Consider the following 25,067-nt stretch of genomic DNA (forward strand, 5'->3'; position numbering starts at 1 on the left):
CCGTAACTGCCGAGGCTTTCCGAGCGGAACGGAAATTTAGCCACTGGGGCCCGGCGTAGGGAAAAGAGACATTTTATTTCCGGATTCGGATAACATTACATGTCCAACGATAACGTTTAAGTGGCCTCCAGCTAAAGGGTGATTGAGGTCTTGTTTCGATGAGTAGTTTTCTGAGTTTTAAGCAATAAATGAAATGGGATATGATAATATTTTTCCTACTGCTTTGTATTCTGATTTTTTAAGTCATTTAATCCTGTGTCCCTAAATAGGGTCTTAATCATTTTCACAAACCTTTAACAAAAAACAAGTCAGATGCATAATGTCAAAAGACAATTTATTATGACAAAATATAATATCTATCTTATACATGACAAAGTTCTATGCATTATGTACACCATATAATTTTTTTTCTTTTCATATAAAAAATGCACACACATTTATATATTATAGTTATTTACAGGGTAAAAATATATCCGTTTAAAAATGCACACGACATTATTACACATCTAATGTGGCAACTAAATCATGGGTAATACTTCCAAGTTAACATAGTAAAATTCATTGTGGTTATATTGCTTAATAATAGTTGTGTGTATAAATGTGTAAAAACTAATAAGTATGCTAGCACTAAATTATTATTGAACAGAAAATATATAAGCTTCTATACCTAAGGCAAAATAAAGGACTATTAAAACAATGCAATAAATTGATATTTTTATTATGTTAGTAATTTGGTTTTCATCCGTAAGTCAAATAGAAGTAATTTAACTTAGAAGATGAATACTTCGCAAACAGAATGACTTTGCCTGAGGCTCGCATATATACCACATAAAAACAACATTTTCAATACAAAATACCTTGATGTCAGACTAGGGAAATAAATGTTGAATCAAACCAATCCACACAGAAAAACATATAACCATTGAACTTGATTCGTTTTCAATTGAAATTAGAGTAAATGGTAGTTTCTTTAACAAAGCTAATAATGAATGTATAACAGGCAAAAATACAAACTTTTTAATTCAACAATTAAAGCTGCACTCTCACAGATATACCTTTTTTACCACTTTTTAATTTTTTTGTCTTGGAAAGAGCAAATTTTTAAGTAAATATCTGCAAACAAATGATATAATATTGCTGACAAAAAATTAGATCTTAGATTTTCATATTTCCGTTCGAAAATTTATGTTTTATGCTTAAACCGATACAAACGGTTTAAGAAAAATGCATAAAACATAAATTTTTGAAATAAAATATAAAAATCTGCGATTTTTTTTTTGTCAGCAGTCTAATTTAGCTGGTTTCCTTGGATTTTCGCAAAAATTTGCTCGTACAAAGACAAAAAATAAAAAGTTGTCAAAAAGTTTAATCTGTGAGAGTGCAGCTTTAAGAAAAAACACATTCCTATCCTCTTTCCTTAGATTTGACGTAAGTCACACTTAAGCTCCATTTAACACAAAACATATTCATGTATTCAATTAATTTCAACCAATTTAAGATTGTACACAAATCACACAAAAGTCACAAAAAAAAATACTTAAACTCACTGCATAGGACAACAATAAAGATGACGATCTACATCAAACCATATAAATCATATGCAAAACTTACAACAGTCAAAACATTCTTTAAAAACACAACAACGTTTTTATTTGCTTTTTTATTATTACAAACTGGTATAATAACAATAATTATTGCATCAGATGTTATTCATTGTTTTGCCAGCTTGAAGGCACCATATAAAATTAAGACACATTTAACAATATTTCCAATTTAACAATATTTCCAATACTGAGTGTTATATTTCATTGTATTATTAATTTAAAATAATAAAAAAATACAAGCCAGGTCATTTCATTCAAAAGCCACAGTTGTATCACAGATGAAGCAGGGTCCGGACCCATATTTAATTAACAAAACCTAGACTCAAACAGAAACTAATTTGTTGTAAAATTCCATTTAGCAAAATATTAAAGTACTAATCTATCACCTTTCACAAATTTCCATAACTATTGACACAATTTATGTTACCAAAAAAATGCATAAATTGTTTTTGAACTTTTTGAAATTTCATTTTTCCTTAGTGTGTGTCTAATGGTCAGCCTCAGACCTCTCATATTGTTGGGCCCCTCCCGAGAGATGAATGGCTGAATTGGATATTAATACTCAAAATGATGGTCTTGATTAGAGTAAAAACCAGTTTTGAGATCCTAAAAATTAGCTACTTGAAAATTAACTGTTACTTAGCATTTCCTGATAAATTTTAGATCATAAGATGTCTTTTTTATTCTTACAATAGCATTATTACACCAAGCATATAAATTATCAAAACTAATTTTGAAATTGGACAAATAGAATTGATGCTTTCTATTTTTAAATTCATTTCAATGAACTTGACAGTATGACTTCATACAGTACATATATACACAGATCTAGACAAAAGGCATTGAAACATGACAAAATGAATGAAATACAAATATATATCACTTCAGTTAAAATTTACAGTATAATAAAACCAAGGTGATACTTTCTACATATTTCTAAGTGAAGCTATTTACATATGTGACAATTCCACTTTGGTACTTCACTAATGGCACTTTACTGCGATATAATTTAAACTTAACTGCTTAAAACAACATTAACCCATTTTTATATGTACAGTCCAGCTTTAACATCTCTAATGGGCCAATCTTGCACATGCCATGCAAATGCACAAAGAACACTGCCCAGAAGCATATATCAGTCTTCCAATCCAATGTTTTTCATGAGGGAATTCTAATGTAATTTGGATATGGTAATAACCTTCATTTTCAGCCAATGTATTTTTGAATCACATATTTCAATAAAATACTTTTCAATAACCTTCAATATTGTCTTTTTTTCCACAGGTGAGTGATCTAAGAATAACAAGAACCAGGCTTACAGATTCACTACTTAACAGACATGATGATGACATTATTTAGTTCCCTGCCTACTGAAAACATTCTATTGTCTAAGTCAGTTAGAACATATTATGCAAAATCGCTCCTTTTGCCCTTCTTAATCAATAAGATTTTACATCATATTTTTAACATAGCTATTTCTTGGACATCCATTTTCATAACAGTAAACATAATCTATCAATGATTATATTGCAAGTGTTGGAATTGTATACAGCGACATAATGAATGCACTACTATGTGGTCCTGTATGCATAATGCATGTGAAAGTTCATGCATAATGCAGCTTGTGTATATGTACATCAATGACAGTGAATGAATGCAAGATCACCTCTTAATTTTAATATTCAAGGGAGATAACTCCAACACACCTCCACACTTCATCTTGTAAAGGGGCTGTACTCTAACTTAACACTGCAACAATGTTTTCAAAAATTAATTAGTTAAGCACAATATGTATTTATCTTGAAAAACAATTAAATATTGATGAGAAATTTCATAGAATTTTTAAATTCTAAACCAATGAATTAAATTGTTAAATTAATCTTACAAGCTTTAAATATATAAATTATGATGAAATACAAACATTTTCAAGTACACAACAACAACCCCAATAAAACACAATATTCATGATAATGATTTACAAACATACTGCCTACAATGTAATACAGATGTGGCATAAAATGAACCGTTAGCATTTCATTATTGGGTACATTAGTGTCAAATTAAAACAGACTTACATATCTACAACACAGTACATAAACAAAGCAATGCCTAAAACAGGTTCAAAACCTAAATAGTTATGATTTTAAAATACACATATCAACAAAAGTAATGCCAATAGGCAAAATAACAAGTGTATATTAAAACATGTGTTAATAATAAACAGAATTACTGATACTGGTCCATCAAAAATGTGATTATACATGCATCAAGTCTAAATATTTAACCATCTTAAAGGACGCAGCAGCCATTAGCTATATTTACAATAGAACCAAACCTCATTATGTAGGAAATATACACAATTTATCAAAATGATGGAATAAGACATTAGAGGATTGAAAGCCAAAAATGTTTTGTCACTTAAAACTCTGTCATATTCACCCGTCTCATTACAGAAGGGAGGTAAATCTAAAACTAATCAAAACTATTCTTAAACAGACATTATTCCATGTTTTCATCATGAAAATCCTGACGTCATGTGACTTGTATGGTTTCCATGGATACCAGTGGTTGTCATGGAAATCTAGGACCTGTTTTTCAGCGACACTTTCAAAACACCAACTTGTTCCTCTGAATAGCTGGAAATAAATGTTGAACGGAATTAGGAACAAGAATTTCATTTCAATGGGGAAATATATATGTACTTGTTTGACCATTTGATTTTCTACCCTTTCCAAAATTCCCCTTGATGGTTATTGTAAATAAAGTTAAGTGTCACAGACTAAGTAAACAGCAAGTCTAGGGATTAATCCTAAATTAAATCCACCATGTAAGTCAGGTGCTCTACCAACTGAGCTAACAAGTCCAGATACATGTAACTCGCATACTCCCATGACATGTGTGGGATGGTATTGTGACATTCATTCCTTCTCTTTCAATGCTTATGTAAAATAATATAGTTTAAAAATATATATGATGAAAAGTTTGGTTTCATATTTGGTACAATATTTCTGTAAAATATAATGTTGATGTGTTTGGTGCAATCCCAATTTAAATAACACAGAGCCTGAGTGGTCAGCTGCCAGGAAAGCCCTCGCAATGCACAGCTCCCACAAATTGTATTAAAATATGATTTACATGTAAACCACCCAGTAAAATAACATGTTGATATGTTTGGTACAATACTTATGCAACAGATCATGTTGTTATGTTGGCTACATACTTATATCTGTGTTGTTTGAGGTACTGTATGACAGCTGGTCTCAACCGCGCCACTCCACCTCGACTGTGCGACCCACGACCCGTAATGATTACCAGCTGACGACATCGTTCTGAAGAGAGATGAAAATTCATTATTTACAGTGTATATTTATAATACAGTATATTTATAATTATCAGCATTATTCATCAGCAATATTTATCAAGAAAAGTTTCAGTTGAGTGGAAGTTATCATAATCAGTTTGAATTTGTGAGTTTTGAATGAGCGCTATTTCAATTACATTTCAAAATTGTGAGTCCATGGTGTGTAATAGTACAACACAAGGAGCATTTTATTAGTACTGGAAACATAGCTGCAAAATCATGATTTCTCCTCCATATACATGTTAAGCATACCACTGCAAATGGTACTGATTGTGCTTAAAGTCTATCTAAATTTTAAAAGTATTCCATGTGCACAAGTACCGGTAGTTTAATGCGATTTTAAAGGTAACATTGCATTTCATACTGGCTAAAATATGGCTGAATCTGAATATATCTGAGAAGAGCTATGAATGTATTGTACATTCACAGCTTAACAGGTTAAAGCACATTAGAAATAAGATCTAGACAATGTTTGAGGCAAAATGGCTCCTCTGTATAGTACAAGAAGGGTTTCCTGGTTAACATAATATTTGCAACAGCACAATCTTTAAGTTTTGCAAAATCCAAGATATAGCCCAGACCTCTTATTGCACGACTTCTGGTTGAAAGCCCACATCATGGAAGTGGCTAATACCAGTATATATTTACTAGGGATGGCAACGAGTACCCGAGTACTCGATCGAACGTCCGAGTACTCGAGTACCAAATCACTACTCGAGTACTCTATAAACTGTACACCACAAGAAGAGTTTACAAAGGCATTTTCAGACTGGTTTTCATGGCCAAAAATGGGTGTGGATGCTACAGTGGAATACTTTGAGGGACTAAAAGAGACAATTATGCAACAACACCATTTATATAACATATTAAATGTATTTCATAGTTATCATGCAGGCTTTCAAGGTACCAAAAAAGAAAAAGTAGGGATAAAAGTAGGAAGTTTTTGAAAAAGTATGGCAAAAAAGGGATATTTAGAGCAAAAAGTAGGGATAGTGGAGCTCTTTATTAACCTTTTTGGATGCAAATAAATGACTATTAAACATATTCATCAATTATGATATACATGTAGTATCTTTGCTTAGAAACCAGTGCTTCAAGAGGGATTCAGCCACAGGATGAGGAACTGGACCTGGAATGGGTGTCTGACTTGTCAACATGCACCACTCATTCTCATCAAAGAACCCCTCTTTCAGCACTTGAGACCTACTGCATCAAACTAATCCTACAAAGATACTAGAAATGGCTTCTTATTTAAATCAAGAGAATGTCAAACAATGCATGAAGTTAAACCTTTTCTATTTTTACAAAATAGTAGGGCTTTTTTTTCAAGAAAAACTAGGAGCTTAACAAAAAAGTACAGAAAAGCAGGGCACCCTTGAAAGCCTGAATTCATGTTATCGTTCATTATTGATTTCATAATTATTTAATCACACAAAACATAAAAAGCTTGACAGTAATGCAAAATCATAATACCTTACCATACTATAACGTAAATGAATACTGGACTGCAAAGTGCAAACAATTTCTTATGAAACAATTCATGCATTGAAAAAAAACCAGACAGAAGTCACACTTGCCTTCCTCTGACTTTTCCTCTTAGCAGCAAAGAGATCTATTTTAGTATACATTATACACATTTTACTACAGTAATTTTTAAATTTAATGTGAAGATGGCTGTGGTTCCTTTCTCTGGTAGTTAAGATGCCGCAGCAGTTTGTGCTTGATGAAGACACCTTTAACAGCACAAAAACAAACGTTTCAATGAGGACAATATTTGTACCAAGTAATATGGTAATCCATCAATGCATAATGTATGGACCGGGGTCAAGGTCACTGCACATAGTCTCAATGAGGACAATATTTGTACCAAGTAATATCGTTATCCATCAATGCATAAGTAAGTTATAGCGGGGACAAGAGCATGTGTACTCTGAAGTTTGAATGTCTCGTGTGACCTTGACCTTTGAAGGTATGGACCGGGGTCAAGGTCACTGCACATCGTCCCAATGAGGACAACATTTGTACCAAGTAATATGGTAATCCATCAATGCATAAGTAAGTTATGGCCGGGACACGAAATGTTAAGGACAGACAGACAGACATACAGACGGACGAAATGCATTCCTATAATCCCCTCCCCACTTGGTGGCGGGGGATTGAAAAACATGATTAACCTTTTTTTTTGCATACCTAAAATTACTAATTTATGGAAAAATTGATATTCAAAATTCGTTTTTGTTCATTTTACCAAATAGTGTGATAGTATATTGTTTACTGACATCACAACGCTAATAAATTTAGATCATTGTTTACATCGAACAGTTCCTTTTATAATCGTGTTTTCCATGATTGTTTGTTTTCATTTTTAATAAAAAAAATACATACTTATTGATTTAATTGCGCTTTGTTGTAATGACATAATGTACTTTTCATAAAGCATACAATAAAATAAATAAGAAGTTTGGGGTTGTTGCTTGTGACTCATCCAGCATGGCGGTTGCCAGATGGGATTTTCTGGCACGGCTAAATTTATTGGAAATGCCTTTCCAGGGAACAAGAAAACTGGATCACATGCCAATAGCATAAAAATAAAATAATCAATTCCTGATTGGATAAGAAATTAAACATACTTAATAGCTGAATCTTAAGCGATAAAGAGCTGAATCTTAAGCGATAAATATCAATCACTTGACATCTCTATCACATGACATCTCAACCGCATCACACTGCATCTCTTTTACACATATTATCTATACCTCTTATCAACATCACTGCATCTCTTTACCACTGCATCTCTTTCACACGGCATCACTATCACATGGCATCATTAAAACACAGCATCACTATCACACTGCATCACTATCACACAGCATCATTAAAACATGGCATTACTATCACACTCATCTCTATCACACTGCATCACTATCACACTGCACCACTATCACACTGCACCACTATCACACTGCATCACTATCACACTGCATCACTATCACACTGCATCACTATCACACTGCATCTCTATCACACTGCACCACTATCACACTGCATCACTATCACACTGCATCACTATCACACTGCATCTCTATCACACTGCATCACTATCACACTGCATCACTATCACACTGCATCACTATCACACTGCATCACTATCACACTGCATCACTATCACACTGCATCACTATCACACTGCATCACTATCACACTACATCACTATCACACTGCATCTCTATCAAACTGCATCACTATCACACTGCATCTCTTTCACACTGCACCACTATCACACTGCACCACTACTGCATCTCTATCACACTGCATCACTATCACACTGCATCACACTGCATCACTATCACACTGCATCACTATCACACTGCATCACTATCACACTGCACCACTATCACACTGCACCACTATCACACTGCATCACTATCACACTGCATCACTTTCACATTGCATTAATATCACACTGCATCTCTTAAACACTGCATCACTATCACACTGCATCACTATCACACTGCATCTCTTTAACACTGCATCACTTTCACACTGCATCACTATCACACTGCATCTCTATCACACTGCATCACTTTCACACTACATCTCTTTAACACTGCATCACTATCTCACACAACATTAATAATACACTGCATTTCTTTCACATGGCATCACTATTTAATGGCATCTCTATCACCTTGCATATGATTTCTATCTCATTCACATGACATTTCTATCATATGGCATTGTGCAATGGCATTAAAGCTCGCGTAAGCATGATCAGCAGCACTGGCCTAGCATCACTACATCATGAACATGCCCACGACCACCACTTACCATGGTCATCAGATTCACAGTCTACATCGTAATCACAGTCTACAACGTAAATGCACTTGTGTTGTCTGTATATCAACCATTATAGAATCTCATACCTTTTTGAAGTTGTCAAACATTCATAAATCTCTCATATTTTACAGTCCAAGTTAGTAATGAATAAGATCAGTCTGTAAGACAGCCTGCTAGACATTTTACCTCCTGGCTTAAAACAATTACACATAACTATAAAATCCCTCCTTAAATATTGTCCTTCAGAAAGTCAAGCTTAATAGCATTGATTTCATATACATATACACAAGAAACACTTATGTTTACTAATATATTCGTAAGACCCATTGATAGTGAAAACCCCAAGCCGTGATGATATGAGCTCCTTACCCTTTTCTTTCTGTGGTAGGATGCGTTCCAGTGCAGCAATGGACTCATCTATGTGCAGACCGTGCAGGTCCAACGTCATGTTTCGCTCCAGGTCAGCATTCCTGGACAGGAGAATAATGAAATTGTGGGAGATTTTGCAATGGTTAGAGCATGTTAATCCATATCAGTTGTTTCCTCCATCAAAAAGGAGCATAAGTCAACTCCTATTAAATGCAGAACTATGGGCTTTGCTACACATGTACATGTACATAGTGTCCCAACAATCATGTGGTTTACAGAGAACTAGGTTTTATAAGAAATCTTGCAGGTCTTGAGTATTGCCAAGGTTAAAAGTTTTTACTTGTTGCCATATTTATTTGTATTTTGAAACATGCTGAGAGAAAAAAGCTATAAATCTGTGATTTTTTAGTATTTAAAAGATCAAATGAATACTGTGTGAAATAAATATCAAATATCATTTTCAATTTATAATACAGACTAATTGTTTTGAGAGCCTGTACTTTTACATAAATAAATTGTCTTTAAGTAATATTAAGAGATATGAAGCTTCACAGAACAAAAACCATATTGTTTGCACACAAGGCCTAAAAAAAAGTTTGGTTAGGGTTACATCCTTTTCAAAAATAGGTTGGGTAAGTAGGCTTTTCATTTTATTTTTTTTTTATTTTTATTGGGCCTTATATAAGAATGTCATTTTCATCATTGGAGAATTGTGTTAAAATAATTGTCTGTATAAAGCACTCAAGGTTTTAAATTACATATTGAAAAGCAATAAAAAGAAAAAATCATATTTTTTTTTTAGTTTTTCATTATTTTTTTTTCAACTGACTATAAAAACGGTAGGATCGGCACCTACTAGTAGGATCGGGTAACCCAAATGTATTTTTTTTTAGGCCCAATGAAAGAGATATTTCTGATGTGTTCATCTTTGACCATGTATTACCTTTCCTCAAGGATGTGTTCTGAAGCCCTCATGTTTGCTTCCTTGATCTTCTGGGTGTGTTGGTGGCCCTGAAAAGTTGCCATGTTTTAATCAAACTGCCATTTAACTGTTAATCAATTACTATTCATAGTACCGGTATATAACTTATCTAAAGTTGTTGACATTTTCACCTGCACAAACAGTTAACCTTTGTTTCACCTTGAAACAATTCCTATTATAGCTTTTAAAGAAGGTAGGAATATCGATGCCACCTGGCCTCAGGATAAATTAAATATCACGCTTGGGAACTAACAACAGAAGCATGTGTGTTATTAAACTGACCAAAATAATGCGGCTTTAATGTCAGTCCGAAGATTTTTTTTACTTTTATATTACAGTCAAGTGCCATTTATTATTATTAGAAATGTAATTGAAATGATACATAAAAGTTCTGTCACGTAATGCAACGAGTCATACAAAACTCCTATATACATTTAAGCTTATCTATCTGGGAGATTTAGTATATACTAAAATGTAGAAAACTGTCCATCTGTATTTACAACCCTAGCTTTTCAATAAAAATCCTTATTTTGGTTACATGACATCATCAAATCATAACCATTCAGTCGTAATATTCAGGACTCATTGAACTCCTGTATTGCAAGTATATTGTCAACTGACACGATATTTCACCAAATATAAATATTTAAATATCTTACATTACATTTTATATAAATGAACGGTCAATAGCTTTTACTATATGACATGTCAATGGTTTGGTAGCCAGTCAACAGCTCTAAATTTTCTTATAGATTATCTTTTTCTGCTTCATTGCGTATCAGTTCATTTTGCTATAATAAGAAACAAATTCATCTGATAAAATGTATCAGAAATTACATTAAATAGCTTTTCAACTAAAAACGAAGATTTATAAAAATACAAACACTTTTCATATGAATAAATACATATTAAATTGAAGATCCCAATTGCTTCAAAGTTACAAGGTTCATTCTTCAAATTTTGAATAAGCTTGTTTGTTTATATTGTGCCTAGCAACAAAGGGAATCACTCAGAAATGTTATGAACAGAACACTTGCCAGTGCCCAGAACACTTTGAGCCACACAATGGCACTGTTGTGATACAAATTAATAAGTACTTTTGAAAACTAATTTCTTACGTCATGTAATAAAACACTTATTGAATGGCTTGTTGATCAATAGTCAAATTTTTTTTACCTCCAGCAAATGAGGCAAATCAACTGAGGACAAAACTAATGCCAATGGACATGGACTCAATACGCTTTTGTTAAAAAAGTAGGTTATGATTAAGGGCGGTCGCAATATGGTTTAATGTAATGTCTGTTCAGACTTATTGACAGGTAATATATCCTAATTATTGAACTGTTGCCCGTCATTTGCTATGTTCCTATTTACTTTATACATGCATCTGTATCCTTGTACCTGTTGGGAGTAGAAGGAAGCAACTTGTTTCAGGCCACGGCTGTGAGCCTCCCGTGCCTTCTGAAAGCACTCGTGGCGTAGTCGGTAGTGAAGGTTTGCCTCTCCTCGGAAATCCTCATACTCTGGTTCTTGCCCATCCTGGAAATCACGACCTCTGGGTAAGGGCGGATGGTAGATGTACGAGTCCAACTGAAATGGAAAAATAATGTGCAATATTAACTAAGCTTTAGCAGTATGAAGAAATAAGTCATGAAATAGCAAACACTATGCATCTCTCTTAACTTTGGCTATAGGCATAACACAAACTCCTAAGGAAACACTTTCTTGAAACCAAAACTCATTCACAATATTCATCATAGCAAAACAATGGTATATTCTCGGCTAAAACAAATAGATTAGATTGTTAGAAAAAAAGTAATCATTGCTTAACTTCCATGAATAGCCCGATACTCATCTAACGAGTCAATGAATAATCCTATGATGCCACAATTTTAGAGGCACCTATACAAGTTCCTACCAATTCCTGCATGCTCTGTTGTTTTGTGGCCTCTATGAGCTGCTGTTCACCCTCCCAGTCTGCAGGTCCGCTGGCCTTCGGGGAGTATGTTTCTCCTGTCGTCGTCTTTACAGAGTTGATTGTCTCGCTCAGATTAAAACTGAAAAAGTGCAAAAATTATTTTTATTATTGACTTCTATGTATAACAAAGTCTTGCTGGTGTGGATCATTGCATCATTATTATTTTTTAATTTTTTTTTTTTTTAGTTTTGAGGGGGGGAGGTCCCTGCCTGTATTATTTACACAGATACTGAGGCAGTTTGGGGCCAGTATTTAATACAACAGAAGCCATTATTCTTACACAGGCCTTAGTAATTTCTATCAGTGCACAATATTTCGACCTTCATTCACCTTCACGCTTGCTGACATCACCTGACAGAATTTTGTAGAACAATGCAAATCTGTCTGTCGCGTGAAATTTTCGCTGAAATTACTAATGGACTACCCCACCAATTAACACATCATTGTTTAATTTGAAATGGCCAATAATGTTATTGATTTGACAGATAAAGGTCCAATGTATTTCACACCTAAAGCCAATTTATTAAGGGAGGAGTTGGGGAGAGCCACAAATACAATTGGATGATGCGTCAAGCAAAATATTCTCGACACGCCTTCTGGCATTTAGCCAACCATAACGATGGCAGATCAGCACCCCATTATACTGCCAACACACCTTCTTGTTATCGATCAAGTATTACAAAGGCATAAACTGTGTATTGTCAATGTTTGTTTACTGTTTTGAAAAGGCTTGTCGCTATGGGAATTAAGGCATGTCGTGCAATGAACGCCTGTGGGTAATTAGCCTCACTGCATGAAGGCATGAAGACATATAGGCTGGGCGGAAACCCTGCAGTGCATTTTCAAATTTTACTCTTAATCCTCAATTAAATCTATTAAGCTGTTTTATTGAATATGCCACTAATCAATATGGTAGGAGGTTAAACAGAAACTGCTTTATTTACCAGTGAACTTTAAAGACATCATCGAGGAAGTTTGTGTCTATGGACGGGAAGGTCTGGTACAGTCTTTCTCGCTTAAGCTTGGTGGCAATGTTGCTGTCTGCTCCCTCCTCACGTATCAACTCATCCTAAATGATAGTTGTGTTCAACTTACATGTTAATAAAATAACTTTGAATTATTCAAATATTACAGCACTAAACATTAGTGGAGAAATCTTGGAGCTTCTAGAAAATGATATGTTAAATATTAAATGTATTTTTCAAACCAAAACAGTATTATTTTACCAACATGGCTCATTAAACTGATTTGGCCTGATGAGCTGTATTTGTGCTTAAATTTCATCAAAGAATATCAATTTGCTAGGGTAGTTGCCCAACATTTTGACATGAAAATCTTCATAAATATGACATACATACATATACAATACACAGAGAACATTTGTTTGAGTCACTGTAAAAAAAAGGAGTTTAGAGAGCAAAATATTGAAATGAGTGAACGCCGAAATTCATTTTTTAACAAGTGGACCCACTTTTTGGGACTAGACACCACATGGTCCCAAAATCGGCAAATTCAGTATTTCCTCAAAAGAGGCCTAGAATTATCAATTTGAGCTCGGATGAGGCCCGTAATACATCATTTTACATGATTAAAAGAATATTTTGTTGCTGTCTTAGCTGAGTTTAACCGTTTAAAAATAGCGTATAGTGGTTTCCCAGCTGGTAGTGTATACATTTAGCATGTGAAAGGACGTGATTAGTACAGAAAAATAAACTGACGGTATTTTTAAAATTTACTGGGATTTACATGGTAGACACACCCAGTAAGCGATGTGTTACATCAGTAAGTAGGAATCAAAGCGTTGTACACAATGATATAAATTTTATGAAAGTTTTTTACCGTTTTCTTTTTTTTCTTGCAATGGTATCATCTGGTGTCTATTCCATTAAAATATTAGTTTTGTTGTTTATGAGGTGAAATATATTGCAATCTTTAATACACATAAACATTTTTACTTTTCATTTCATTCCTCTTAATCCCTAAAATTTAATAGAATCAAAACTAAGCTCATTGATGTCATTTGATTTTTCTTCCTAGCACTGTGTAAATTTATGTTCCTTTTTTCAGAGTAATATATGTCACTGTCAGAAACTGTTAAATTATATGTTGATTAACTCATTGGTTTAACCATTGAGTAAATATAATGTTATAATCCATTTATATTTTAAACCATCGAAAATAATGTAATAAAATTTTGTTAAAATATTCCTTAAAAGTATCAATATTTTATTAACTTTTTATCACTGATCAACGTACAGGATAATACTTTCAACATTCATCACATTTTTTACAATAAAAATCTACTATTAATTTTACTTAAAGTCTAGTTTCAACCATGAACAATTACTCACAAATTCATGAACAATTACTCACAAATTCATGAACAATTACTCACATATTCATAAACAATTACTTACATATCCATGAACGTTTACTCACATATCCATGAACGTTTACTCACACATCCATGAACGTTTACTCACAAATTCATAAACAATTACTCACAAACTTCTGCTGTTCCTCCTGTTTCTGTTCTTCCTCCTTCATGATCTCCACCAGAGAATGGTTCCCTGTTCTGTTGGCCCACATCCGCTTGGGAACGGTTCCCTGGACGGACACACCAACCAGGGGGGTTGGACGATGGGGTCGGGTGCTTGGCAGATCAACCCTCCTCAGACGACCTCTAGTTGTTGTTTGTCTGTCTGTTTCCTCTTGATGTAGTTGCTTAGCATATTCCTCATCTAAAGATACATAAAAACAAAATTAACTTTTGTGAATAATTCAGCAAGAAAGTAACATTACTTCCACTTGTATTAGATAGCAACAAGAGCACCACAGAGTAAATGCCTATGCGCGGCTGTTCTAAAGAATCAGAACATGACAATTATTTCAATCTGAGCTATTTTCTTTGGCAGCATGTGTACCAAGTTTCGTTTGATTATCTTAAATAGTATGAGTTATAGCCAGGGTGAAGTTTTTGCACTATGACGACATTGACGACAACAAGGCTATGACAATATACATAGATTTTTTCCTGTCAAAAACAGATGAGATAAAAATGCTTCATCAGAAAACTAAAAGACTCAGAAGTCAGTATCAAGCCAGTATCATATATTTGTTATCATGAAAAGGAACATCGTTTTTTTTTCAATTTTAGGTAGGTAATTTACAACAGACTAGCTGTCAATCAATGGTATCATTAAATAACAGTTCATCAATGTAAACAACAGTTGTGACTTTGCCTACCCCGAAGCAGCTGCTGTTTTGTCTGTATGATGGACTGAGTGGCAAGCCTGTGCTTCACCCCCTCGTAGATCCGCAAGGCCATGCCATGATCAAGCCACACTGATACATCTCCACATTCTAAACAAGAAATGCAATGTTAAAAATTCACATATACAAATGATATCAAACACTAAAAACTAAATACATAGAAATAATCCCCTTGACGGTATATTATCATGCTGCTCATTGCCAAGAGAAAACATTTAATGGTTATTTAACATTTAATGGTTATATACAGAAAGTCTTCAGTATTACCGGGGTATGTACCGGTAACATTGAAATTTTGTATGTTTAATTTTAGAAAATTAATCATACCATGAGCTGCTTTCTATTTAAAATGTGCTAAGTTGGACAACGCCTAAGCCCTTGGACATGACCAACCAGCAAAAACAACCAATCATCAGAGACATGGCTTGTGTAAGTATTTATTAAAACAATAGAAGCATTGCTTAGTCCGCAGATAAATCAATTCAAAGTGGTATTAATTTTAAGGTGTCTGGTTTTATATATTTTAAAACATGTTGTAATATATGCCCAAATTATTTTAAATGACAGCTGAAAATGATGAGATACTGTGTAAATATTTTTAAAGAAATATGTGTATTTTCAGCAAAATATTTTTCAGCAAAATATTTTTCAGCAAATCAGCACAAGGCCGCCTTGGAGAGACAGTTCTGCGTTCCCAGGAACCCATGAGGAAAATCGTACTGGCCAAACTGTCCAAGGATGACAAGCTTGACCCCAAGCTCCTTAAGAATGCCTACCACCTGGCTAAGCGGGAGCTCCCCAAGGAGGAATTTCAGTACCACCTCCAGCTTGCCAGGGCCATAGGTGCTGATCTTGGCCATCTCATGAATGGGCACTCACCCTCTTACACATCAAACAAGAGTGTAACTGAGTTACAAGATGCCATCATGTATCATGTATTTAAATTCTGATATATATGTATGTGTGCATGATAGGTTAACCGTTTGCATGTAATAAAATGTTTGAAACTTGACTTCTTTTTAAAGGCATATACAACAAATTAATTCCAACTAAAAACAACCAGTATGACTATTTTAAAAACAATTTAAACACCTATTTAAATGCATAGAAAAGTTGTCCAGGACACACCAGAACCCACCATTTGACAATTAAAATCTCAAAATTTTCCGACCTACAGGAGGGGGAACCCCCCTACCGCACCCTCCCCCATTCTCACTTCTCCCTAAAATTTTGGTCTAGGATGAGCCCTGATTTTAAGTCATATTTTAAACACATATATTGATATTTATGATACTGATAATGCCAGACCCTTATCACATAACATGGCACCCACCTGCATTTCTGCCATCAATCTTGCCAAAGGCCTCTTCCAGTTGTTTGATTGCAGTCAAGTCCAGCTTGAGTTCAATAGGTTTGCCTCTACTTGCATCAACATCATCGGCAAGCACTTCAACAATGTTTTCAGATGTATCCGGCTCGTCTTCTTCCAGTTGTTCAACTTCCACGTCATTTCTCTCCATTTCAGAATACTCATATTTAAACATACTAAAATCTGACTTTGATCCACTAGCTAGCTCTTTCCTTTTAACATTTTCCTTCTCATGTCCAACATAAGAATCATTAATCTGACTTGGAGAACTTAATGATCTTAACAATGATAGATTGGCATCCGTACTCGTTGTTGTATCAAACGCTGATGATTCTGTCAAACTAGTTGATCTGTTCAGCCGAATCCTTGTGACAAAATCATCCTCTATACTTTCCAAGCGATGTTTTCCAGTTTGAATCATCTGATTTTCCAGCTCTTCTCGAGTGGCAATATGCTTATCTTCCACAAAGTTGAAACACAGATCTTGCAGGGAGGGTGGGGCACTCTCGGGGGCCTCGAGGCTCACAGCTGACACCAGATCAGGACTAACGCATCTCTGTACCTTAGCCATACCATCTGTAAACCTTTTCTTTTCTTCGTCAGAAAACTTAAGACTGTAATTCCAGTCTAACAGTAAGTTAATCGCCCATTCTACATGTCGGTCACAAGTTTCCAAAACACACTCAAGTTCTTCAGCTGTAAATTCAGGAAAGCTTGTCTGTAAAAACTCAACACCTTCTTGATCTGATATTGGTGATAGATCAGTTGTAGATGTGCTCTTGTGTACCATGTGAACATTTGCTACCTCTTCACTTACCGGCCCATTACCAAAATATCCATTTGTTTCCTTTACAGGTATAACTTTCCTCGCATTACCAGTTAGATATTGAATCGAACTATCAACAAATCTGCCACTGTTTACATCATCTAAGATGTTAAACAATTCCCTCTCTGTATCAGTTTGCTTGTCTATAATAGACTGGGTCAATTTGCCTGAGCCAGTATTAATAGTTAATGGGGATTTTGATTCTGAAAGAATTGGAAATGAGTTCCAATTAGTTGAAATAAACTTTTCTTTATCAAGAGCATCTAAAAAAGGCACTTTTGCTGCAATTCTTCGTTTCGATGGTTTTTTCACTTTCGGTGATGACGGAGATCCCTTAGTCTTGTCTAAATATTTTTCTCTGAGCTTTTCAATGTTTTCTTTGTTACTTTCCGCTTCATCATCTTTTAATTTTACTGCCACATTATCACTTTTACCAACATTTCTATCATTTGTATCACATGAGTTGTTCGAGTTAGTATCTACATCACTAGTTACGACATGTTGATTAACTGATGAATCTATCTCTGTCATAGCTTGGTCTTCAGTATTAGAACTTTCTACATAAGAATCTTTGAGCAATTGTAAAGAACTACTGACATTGATTTTTCCCGAATGCTGAGTATCAAATGTTTTTTCTATGCTTGATTTAGTCTGCCCTGAATGTTCATGTTCATTGTCTGCTTTTATATCTGAACTCACAGTCATCATATCACTATTTACATTTTGATTAATGCTATCATTTTGAATATCATCACTGTTTAAGCTTGCTGTAGACATTGATGGGTTTGCAGTTGATAAAACTTTGTTTGCAACTAATTGTTCATTATGTGTCTCTAATGCCCGACTATCAGTTTCAGAATGACTGAGATCAATTGAACCAATACCATTAGAATTTGAACATGACTGATTGTTCAATGAACCTAATGATTTAGGAGACCCTGTTTCAGGTGATAACGGTGATCCAGATGAAGAATTTGATGAAGAATGTCTTTTTTTCTTTCTTTGGGGCTTATTTTTGGACACTTTCACATCAATATTATCACTTAAAGCCATTGCCTCACCAGCCCCTTCTTGATTTTCTACTAAATGTTCATCTGACTTCCAATCTGAAGTATCTTCTTTCACTTCTGTGCTCTCCCATTGGCCAATGTTCTCACCAGATAATGCTGAATCGGCTATTTCCATGTTGCTACTTGTAACTACTTGGCCCCAATACTCTCTTTCATAACTTAAATCTGTGTTAATCAGCAAATCACAGTTGTCGCCAGTTACATCATCATATGCAGCTGAAAAATCATTTTCAATGAAAACTTCAGGAGTGTCATACTTTTGCCCAGTAGAATTCACAGCTATATCTTTCCAAGATGCCAAAGGCCTGCTTTCAGATTGACTCATTGCATTATTAACTGTAACTGCCTGTTCAGATGAACTTTCTGTTTGGCCTGCAAACTCATTAGAGATAATGTCAGCAGTGTTGCTCACAGCAGCTTGCTTGACTACATTTGCTTCACTTGGAATGCTGTCGCTTACTTCGACATAAGTTGCATCACTTTCTTCCACACCTACCTCATCCGCCTCTTCAAAACTCTTGTTAATGAGATCATGAAGTTTGAGACCAATTAATTCCTCTGCTAATGTCATTTCAGAATCATTTGCAAGCGTAATACTAAGCAATGCTTTCAGCTCCTCTTCAAGTTTATTCACATCATCAACAGACAGTACCTTATCAACAGCATGCTCATTTATTAGCTCATTGACCACAAGGACAGTTTCTGGAGATAATTTCTCCTCAATTTTTTTAATAGCTTTCTTCTGTACCTTTTTCACAGTAGTTCGAATTGTCGGCTTCAATTGCTTTGATTTCTCCAACTTCAACAAAGCTCCTGGAGTTTTCAAAGTTGGTCGCAATGGTTTCGGGGATGCATTTCTAGATGATGTATTTGACCAAGGCTCAGAGTGGAGGCTCATGGTTTCCGTAGAGATGCTATCAGAGTCAGATTCCGATCTCTGTTTGATCATTTTCAGATCATCTGCTCTGTATAGTCTGCCTAACAAATCTCTTGTTGACCTTTGTGGTTCTGTAGATTCTTCAAGTGTTGGTACTTGGTCAGCAGCTGTAATAATAAAGTATTAAATGAGACTTAAACAAAGTCAAAATATACTTATTGTTAGAAAATAAATAAAACATTAAAATTATCTATATTTAGATTTGAAATTTTGGTAAACTGATACTTTAATATTCAGTAGTCATGAATACTTGAAAAGAGTTTATGAGAAAAAATTACAGGCTGAAATTCTTATAAATTTACTATTGGTATAAAATATATTATGAAAAAAAACATGGTAAAATTCATATTTTACTATCAGCTTCTGTGCCATCCTCTGAGCCAGGTACCAGGACAATTTCCTCCCTTATCCTGCAAAATATTTTTTTTTTCTTTGTACACAGTTTTGTCAATGTTATGAGAAATCTCCACATTAATGACATGATTTGGACTTCATTTTGCCATATATTCTATTGCTTCCGCATGATATAAACACTAAAAACATTTTGAGAAAGTGGCAATTAGTCTTCAATATGGATTTTCATAATTTTGAAATAAAATGTTATGTGGTTGACAAAATTAAAAATAAATGTATCACTAACTTCATTTTCTTATCAAACGAATATCAACTTTGTCAGATTATACAATGTTTTGCCACTTAAAAACTTATAACTTACAAACACGAAGGAAAAAAACAACATTCTAGACTAGGATTCATAGCTTTGTTTGGAAAAAAAAACAAATTCTTCATCACAAGAGCCCCTTGGCATCGTGTCAATGATTAATATATCAAAGAAAATTGACCCCAACCTTGTTTCTCCTTTCTTCTTGCTAGCCACCCTGTCGATCTTGATGTTCTGTTCATAGCGGTCCAGCATCCTTTGAATATGGTCGAGGGGCACTCCATGAACTGTCCTTCTACAAACACAATTGGTTGATGTGAACACTAATATACATGAACTTAACAAATAACAGAAATAACACCAGGACATTTTTTAACTTTAAGAGAGTTGTTTTGACAATGTAGATGTATATGCAATTCTACTTCAGAAAAAATAACTTGTACAGTATGACCTAAGTGTTGTTTGTCTTTAAATTCTTAATGAAAAACATATTAAAAGAGCTGTTCACAAACTGACAAAGCTGTTTAATACAGAAAGATGATTCATACTACTAAAATTTATATCCATTTTTTTCAGTTTGATTGAGCAAATTCTTATGACAAAGACCATGCATATATTTTTTGCTTCATATTACAGGATAATAAAATAATATATCATCTAATACCACTAAATTACGTTATGGTTCAAAGAGATATAAATTTCAACCTGATATAAGGGTAACACCTACTTAGCACATTCCTTTGGCTTGAATTTCCATGGTGTATCAGGCTCCATCAACTCAATGTGGTACTTGAAGTTGTTCGCCTGATAAGAGGAGTATTCAATGTATTGAATGTACAATTATGTAAATGAGTGAGGCCTTGTGACCCCATATTATTTAAGTAACATTTAAAAACGAAATTGAAACAAAATGTTATAAACAAAACTTAATTGGCTTTAAAAGATTGCAAAAATGGCAACTTCCAAACTGATTGTAGATGAAATACTGCCCAAAATACAGACTGCGATAACTTTATCTGTAATGCATTTCTGGGCAATTATTTTACATGTTATTTAACAGCAACCAATACCCTTTCAAATGAAGGGCCCCCAAATTAATAAGATATCTTAGTCGTAAACTTTATGCTGCTGAAGAGTGTTTAAGTTCATCCATAAAGTAAATGGCAAAATCAATGCACTAGATGTCCTCATATTTGTATTAAAACACAATTTGCTCCCAAAACTAGGTTTAAGGCCTGAACATGTACAATCTTAAACCTCATGATTATCGTTATTAACATGGGGCCCAGACACTATAAATGATTAAGCTCTGTGTGATTTGGTTTCATACAAGAAGATTGATGCTGATGCTAATAAGCCTTCTTTTAAATTATGTTAGTGTAATGCTGAAAAAAATGCTATTTTATTGACACAAAATACATTCATTTTATGAAAGAAACAAGACACCTCTTAAAATATATGATCTTCAATACAAAAAACACACTAAACAAAGTTCATGTCCTGTTAAAAAGCAAGGATTACAACAAGAGCCGTCATAAGACAGCGTGCTCGACTACACCACTTTGACTTAGAATACAATAACGATGTAATAATACCAAGTTTGGTCTCTTTATGACAAACCTAACTAAAATTATTCGATACATAAGGTGACTTTGATGCTGCACTCCTACCAGCCCGCCCAAACAATGATGCAAGTCATTCAAATAACTTGAATTCCCATTATGAAAATGTGGTTAAGAATATACAAATATGCCTTTCAAAGGAAATTAAAAAAAAAAATTCAAGGGCCATAATTTGTATTTAGGCTTAAAACGGAGTTATGTTTCTTGTTGTAAGATGGTCGTAAATAATTTTGAATTTTATAAAGTGCGTTTAATGAACGGTATAGAAGTTTTTTTATTAAAATCCCAACTTGACCTTAACTTTTACTTGCCTAAAACGTTAACCTAAGTCAATCAGGGGCCATAACCTGTATTGAGGATATGGAGTTATGTAACCTCATTGGGTGATGGTCCTGAACAATTGTGTTAAGTATTATGTCAATTGAATGAAGGGTATAGAAGTTATTAAACAATATCCCAACCTGCCCTAAAACTTTAACCTAAGTTCCATAATCAATCAGAGGCCATAATTTGTATAAAAGATAATATGGAGTTATCTATCCTCATTATGTGATGGCTCTGAACATCTGTGTGAGGTATTAAGTCAATTTAATGAATGGTATTGGAGTGTTAAGTGAAAATCCTAACTTGCCTTAAAACTTTAACCTGCCCTAAAACTTTAACCTAAGTCAATCAGGGGCCATAACTTGTATTTAGGATAATATGGAGTTATATAACCTCATTGTGTGATGGTCCTGAACAACTTTGTGAAGTATTAAGTCAATTGAACAAAGGATATAGAAGTTATTAATAAATATTCCAACTTGCCCTAAAACTTTAACCTAAGTTCCATATTCTATCAGGGGCCATAATCTATGTAAAGAATAATATGGAGTTATCTAACCTCATCATGTGATGACCCTGAACAACTGTGTGAAGTATTTAGTCAATTGAATGTAGGGTATTGGACTTATAAGTGAAAATCCCAACTTGCCCTAAAATTTTAACCGGACGCCGACGCTGGGGCGAGTAGTATAGCCCACCTATTCTTCGAATAGTCGAGCTAATAAATGATAATAAAAAAACAAACTTTTAACAGTAAAATATTGAACAATTTCTTACAATGTTGACATAAGGCTTAAACTCCCATTTCTGTGTGTTAGTGTTGTCAATGACAACAGGACTTTGTCCCAACTTCATGGCTTCTTTCGCTGAAAAAGAAATTTGAATATATACATGTTTTGAAATACAGCGCTACATTGGTGAGTTTTAAACTGCATAAAAGTATTTCAAGGCTTATCACTCATAATTTATGTTTGTTATACATGTGATTTTAAATATGAGCGTCACTTTAAAGCTTTATACAGAATATTACTTCTACATTGAAAATAATGTTCTTACATAAAAAAACAAAATTTAAAAAAAAGCCTAACTACCTTAACTGTTTTTGATAAGGATGTAACCTTAAACGGTAAACCATACCATTTTTTGGCCTGGTAATTAAAATTTACTTACAAAGCATTGTAGTGATTTGCACTACGTAGTACTATGAGGTCAATGAGCTGATAAAATGGCATACATGTAAAAAAAATGCAACTGTCTGTCCTCTAGATAACACACAAAAGCCTGGCCCCAATTTCTTCAACAATCTTAAGTCCCTTATAACAGGATCAACCTACATGCAGGCTCACTATTTTTGTTCCGGAATTAATTGTGTTATGTTCTTCTTTCAAAGGAAAATTATTAAAGGAAATAAGTTTAACGATAATAAATATGATAAAATCAGTTTTTGTTTACAATAATACAATGAAAAGTATAGGGACAAGCCCAGTATAAGATCATGTTTTAACATGTTTAAACATATGATTTGCCTAAATGAAATATGATAACTAAAACTGTTACGCTAAGTATTGCTTATTTGTTCTTTTGAGAAATTGAGGGCAGCTGTTTATTTCTAAAGATACCAAGGTCTGTAAGGAGCCATGGATTGGTTTCCAGGAAAATGGTTCACTTTAAGTTCATGAACTGAAAAGAGTAATGTACCCCTGTCTCTGTTCCACTGGTGGGCGTCTGTGAGCTGCTCTGGCTTGTACTCATACTGTTGGCCCTTCATGAAATAGTCGTCCGTAGAGAACACCGACCCAGACTGAAGCTTCAATGCTCTGAAACAGGAAAAGATACCATGAGTAATATACAAGTTTGCTGTAGTGAGTTGGACTTGGTTAGAATCATACATTAAGGCATTACTGAATTAATTGTTAAAAAATACTACCCCACCCAGAAGCTATGAACATGTAGGCAAGACAGCAATTTGTATGCTACAGATGCATGTACTTGTGTTTGTCTTGTACTTGTATGACAGTGTTGAACTGTACTGAGGCTGACATTAAATGTGCTTCATTAGACATACAAAAGTGCCCATCCTCACACATTAAATTATTCAGTATTAAAAGGATATAAGTCTGAAACAATAAATTTAAATTATATTTACATTACTTTTAAAATCATTCACTTTATGATACAGTTATATGAAATGTTCAAAGACATGATAAAGTATCTCAACAAAAACACATTCAGTTTTACACCTGAAAATGTTGAAGCCTATAATATATACGCTTAATTCCTGAAATTTAATACATTTTATGTAATTCTATTGATCATAGTTATTCTTTTAAGAAAAGGACCTTCAATGAAACAGACTTTAATAATTAAAACCTTTCAGAACGTCTGGAAAATACTACAATACATTATTTATTTTTTAGTGAAGATCAGATGACAAAAAGCGTCAAGAATTCTATAAATTGCTGATATAGTCAAAACACAAAAACTAACAACAATGAGCAGTCCTTGCAAACCAACCAATTTACATCAGTAACATGGAATATGCAGTACCTGTTGACCATCTATAACTGATTATAGTATTATTGTCAACGATCTGTCTTAAGTAAAAGAGTTTCTTAAGTCTTCATTTCATCAACCATTACCTTGCCAGTGTTGTCTTGCCACTTCCCGGTAGGCCTCGTACAATGATGAGAAGTTTAAGACCAGAATCTTGGAGCTTACGGACATGCTCAACCTTCTTCTCCAGAGCATCTTGACCAAGCAGCTTCCCACTTGACTTACCTAAACATGTATGTACTATACATAATGCATGACATTAAAATATGATCTGATTTTAATTATATTCGAATTCTGTGTG

General features: G+C 34.1%; 1 protein-coding gene across 2 annotated transcripts in view; it reads right to left on the minus strand.

The window, feature by feature from the left end:
• Positions 1 to 315: 315 nt before the first annotated feature.
• The window catches only part of LOC128227227 (uncharacterized), a 30,329-nt gene continuing 5,577 nt past the window's right edge, over positions 316 to 25,067 (minus strand). Inside the window, exons 4-20 of one of the 2 annotated variants that reach the window (XM_052937531.1) lie at positions 24,853 to 24,991; positions 23,912 to 24,030; positions 22,991 to 23,079; positions 20,995 to 21,071; positions 20,455 to 20,562; positions 19,961 to 20,016; positions 16,738 to 19,713; positions 15,378 to 15,494; positions 14,637 to 14,872; positions 13,076 to 13,200; positions 12,072 to 12,210; positions 11,555 to 11,743; positions 10,115 to 10,182; positions 9,172 to 9,272; positions 8,794 to 8,832; positions 4,825 to 4,933; positions 316 to 4,240 (exon numbers count right to left, since the gene is read on the minus strand). In XM_052937531.1, the coding sequence (XP_052793491.1) occupies positions 4,186 to 4,240; positions 4,825 to 4,933; positions 8,794 to 8,832; positions 9,172 to 9,272; positions 10,115 to 10,182; positions 11,555 to 11,743; positions 12,072 to 12,210; positions 13,076 to 13,200; positions 14,637 to 14,872; positions 15,378 to 15,494; positions 16,738 to 19,713; positions 19,961 to 20,016; positions 20,455 to 20,562; positions 20,995 to 21,071; positions 22,991 to 23,079; positions 23,912 to 24,030; positions 24,853 to 24,991 (4,742 nt within the window). In that variant the 3' untranslated portion in view covers positions 316 to 4,185. The remainder of the gene's footprint in view (positions 4,241 to 4,824; positions 4,934 to 8,793; positions 8,833 to 9,171; positions 9,273 to 10,114; positions 10,183 to 11,554; positions 11,744 to 12,071; positions 12,211 to 13,075; positions 13,201 to 14,636; positions 14,873 to 15,377; positions 15,495 to 16,737; positions 19,714 to 19,960; positions 20,017 to 20,454; positions 20,563 to 20,994; positions 21,072 to 22,990; positions 23,080 to 23,911; positions 24,031 to 24,852; positions 24,992 to 25,067) is intronic. The other variant, XM_052937533.1, reaches the window with a different exon arrangement.

This window comes from Mya arenaria, chromosome 3 (genome assembly GCF_026914265.1).
Source record: "Mya arenaria isolate MELC-2E11 chromosome 3, ASM2691426v1".
NCBI classification, from domain to species: domain Eukaryota; kingdom Metazoa; phylum Mollusca; class Bivalvia; order Myida; family Myidae; genus Mya; species Mya arenaria.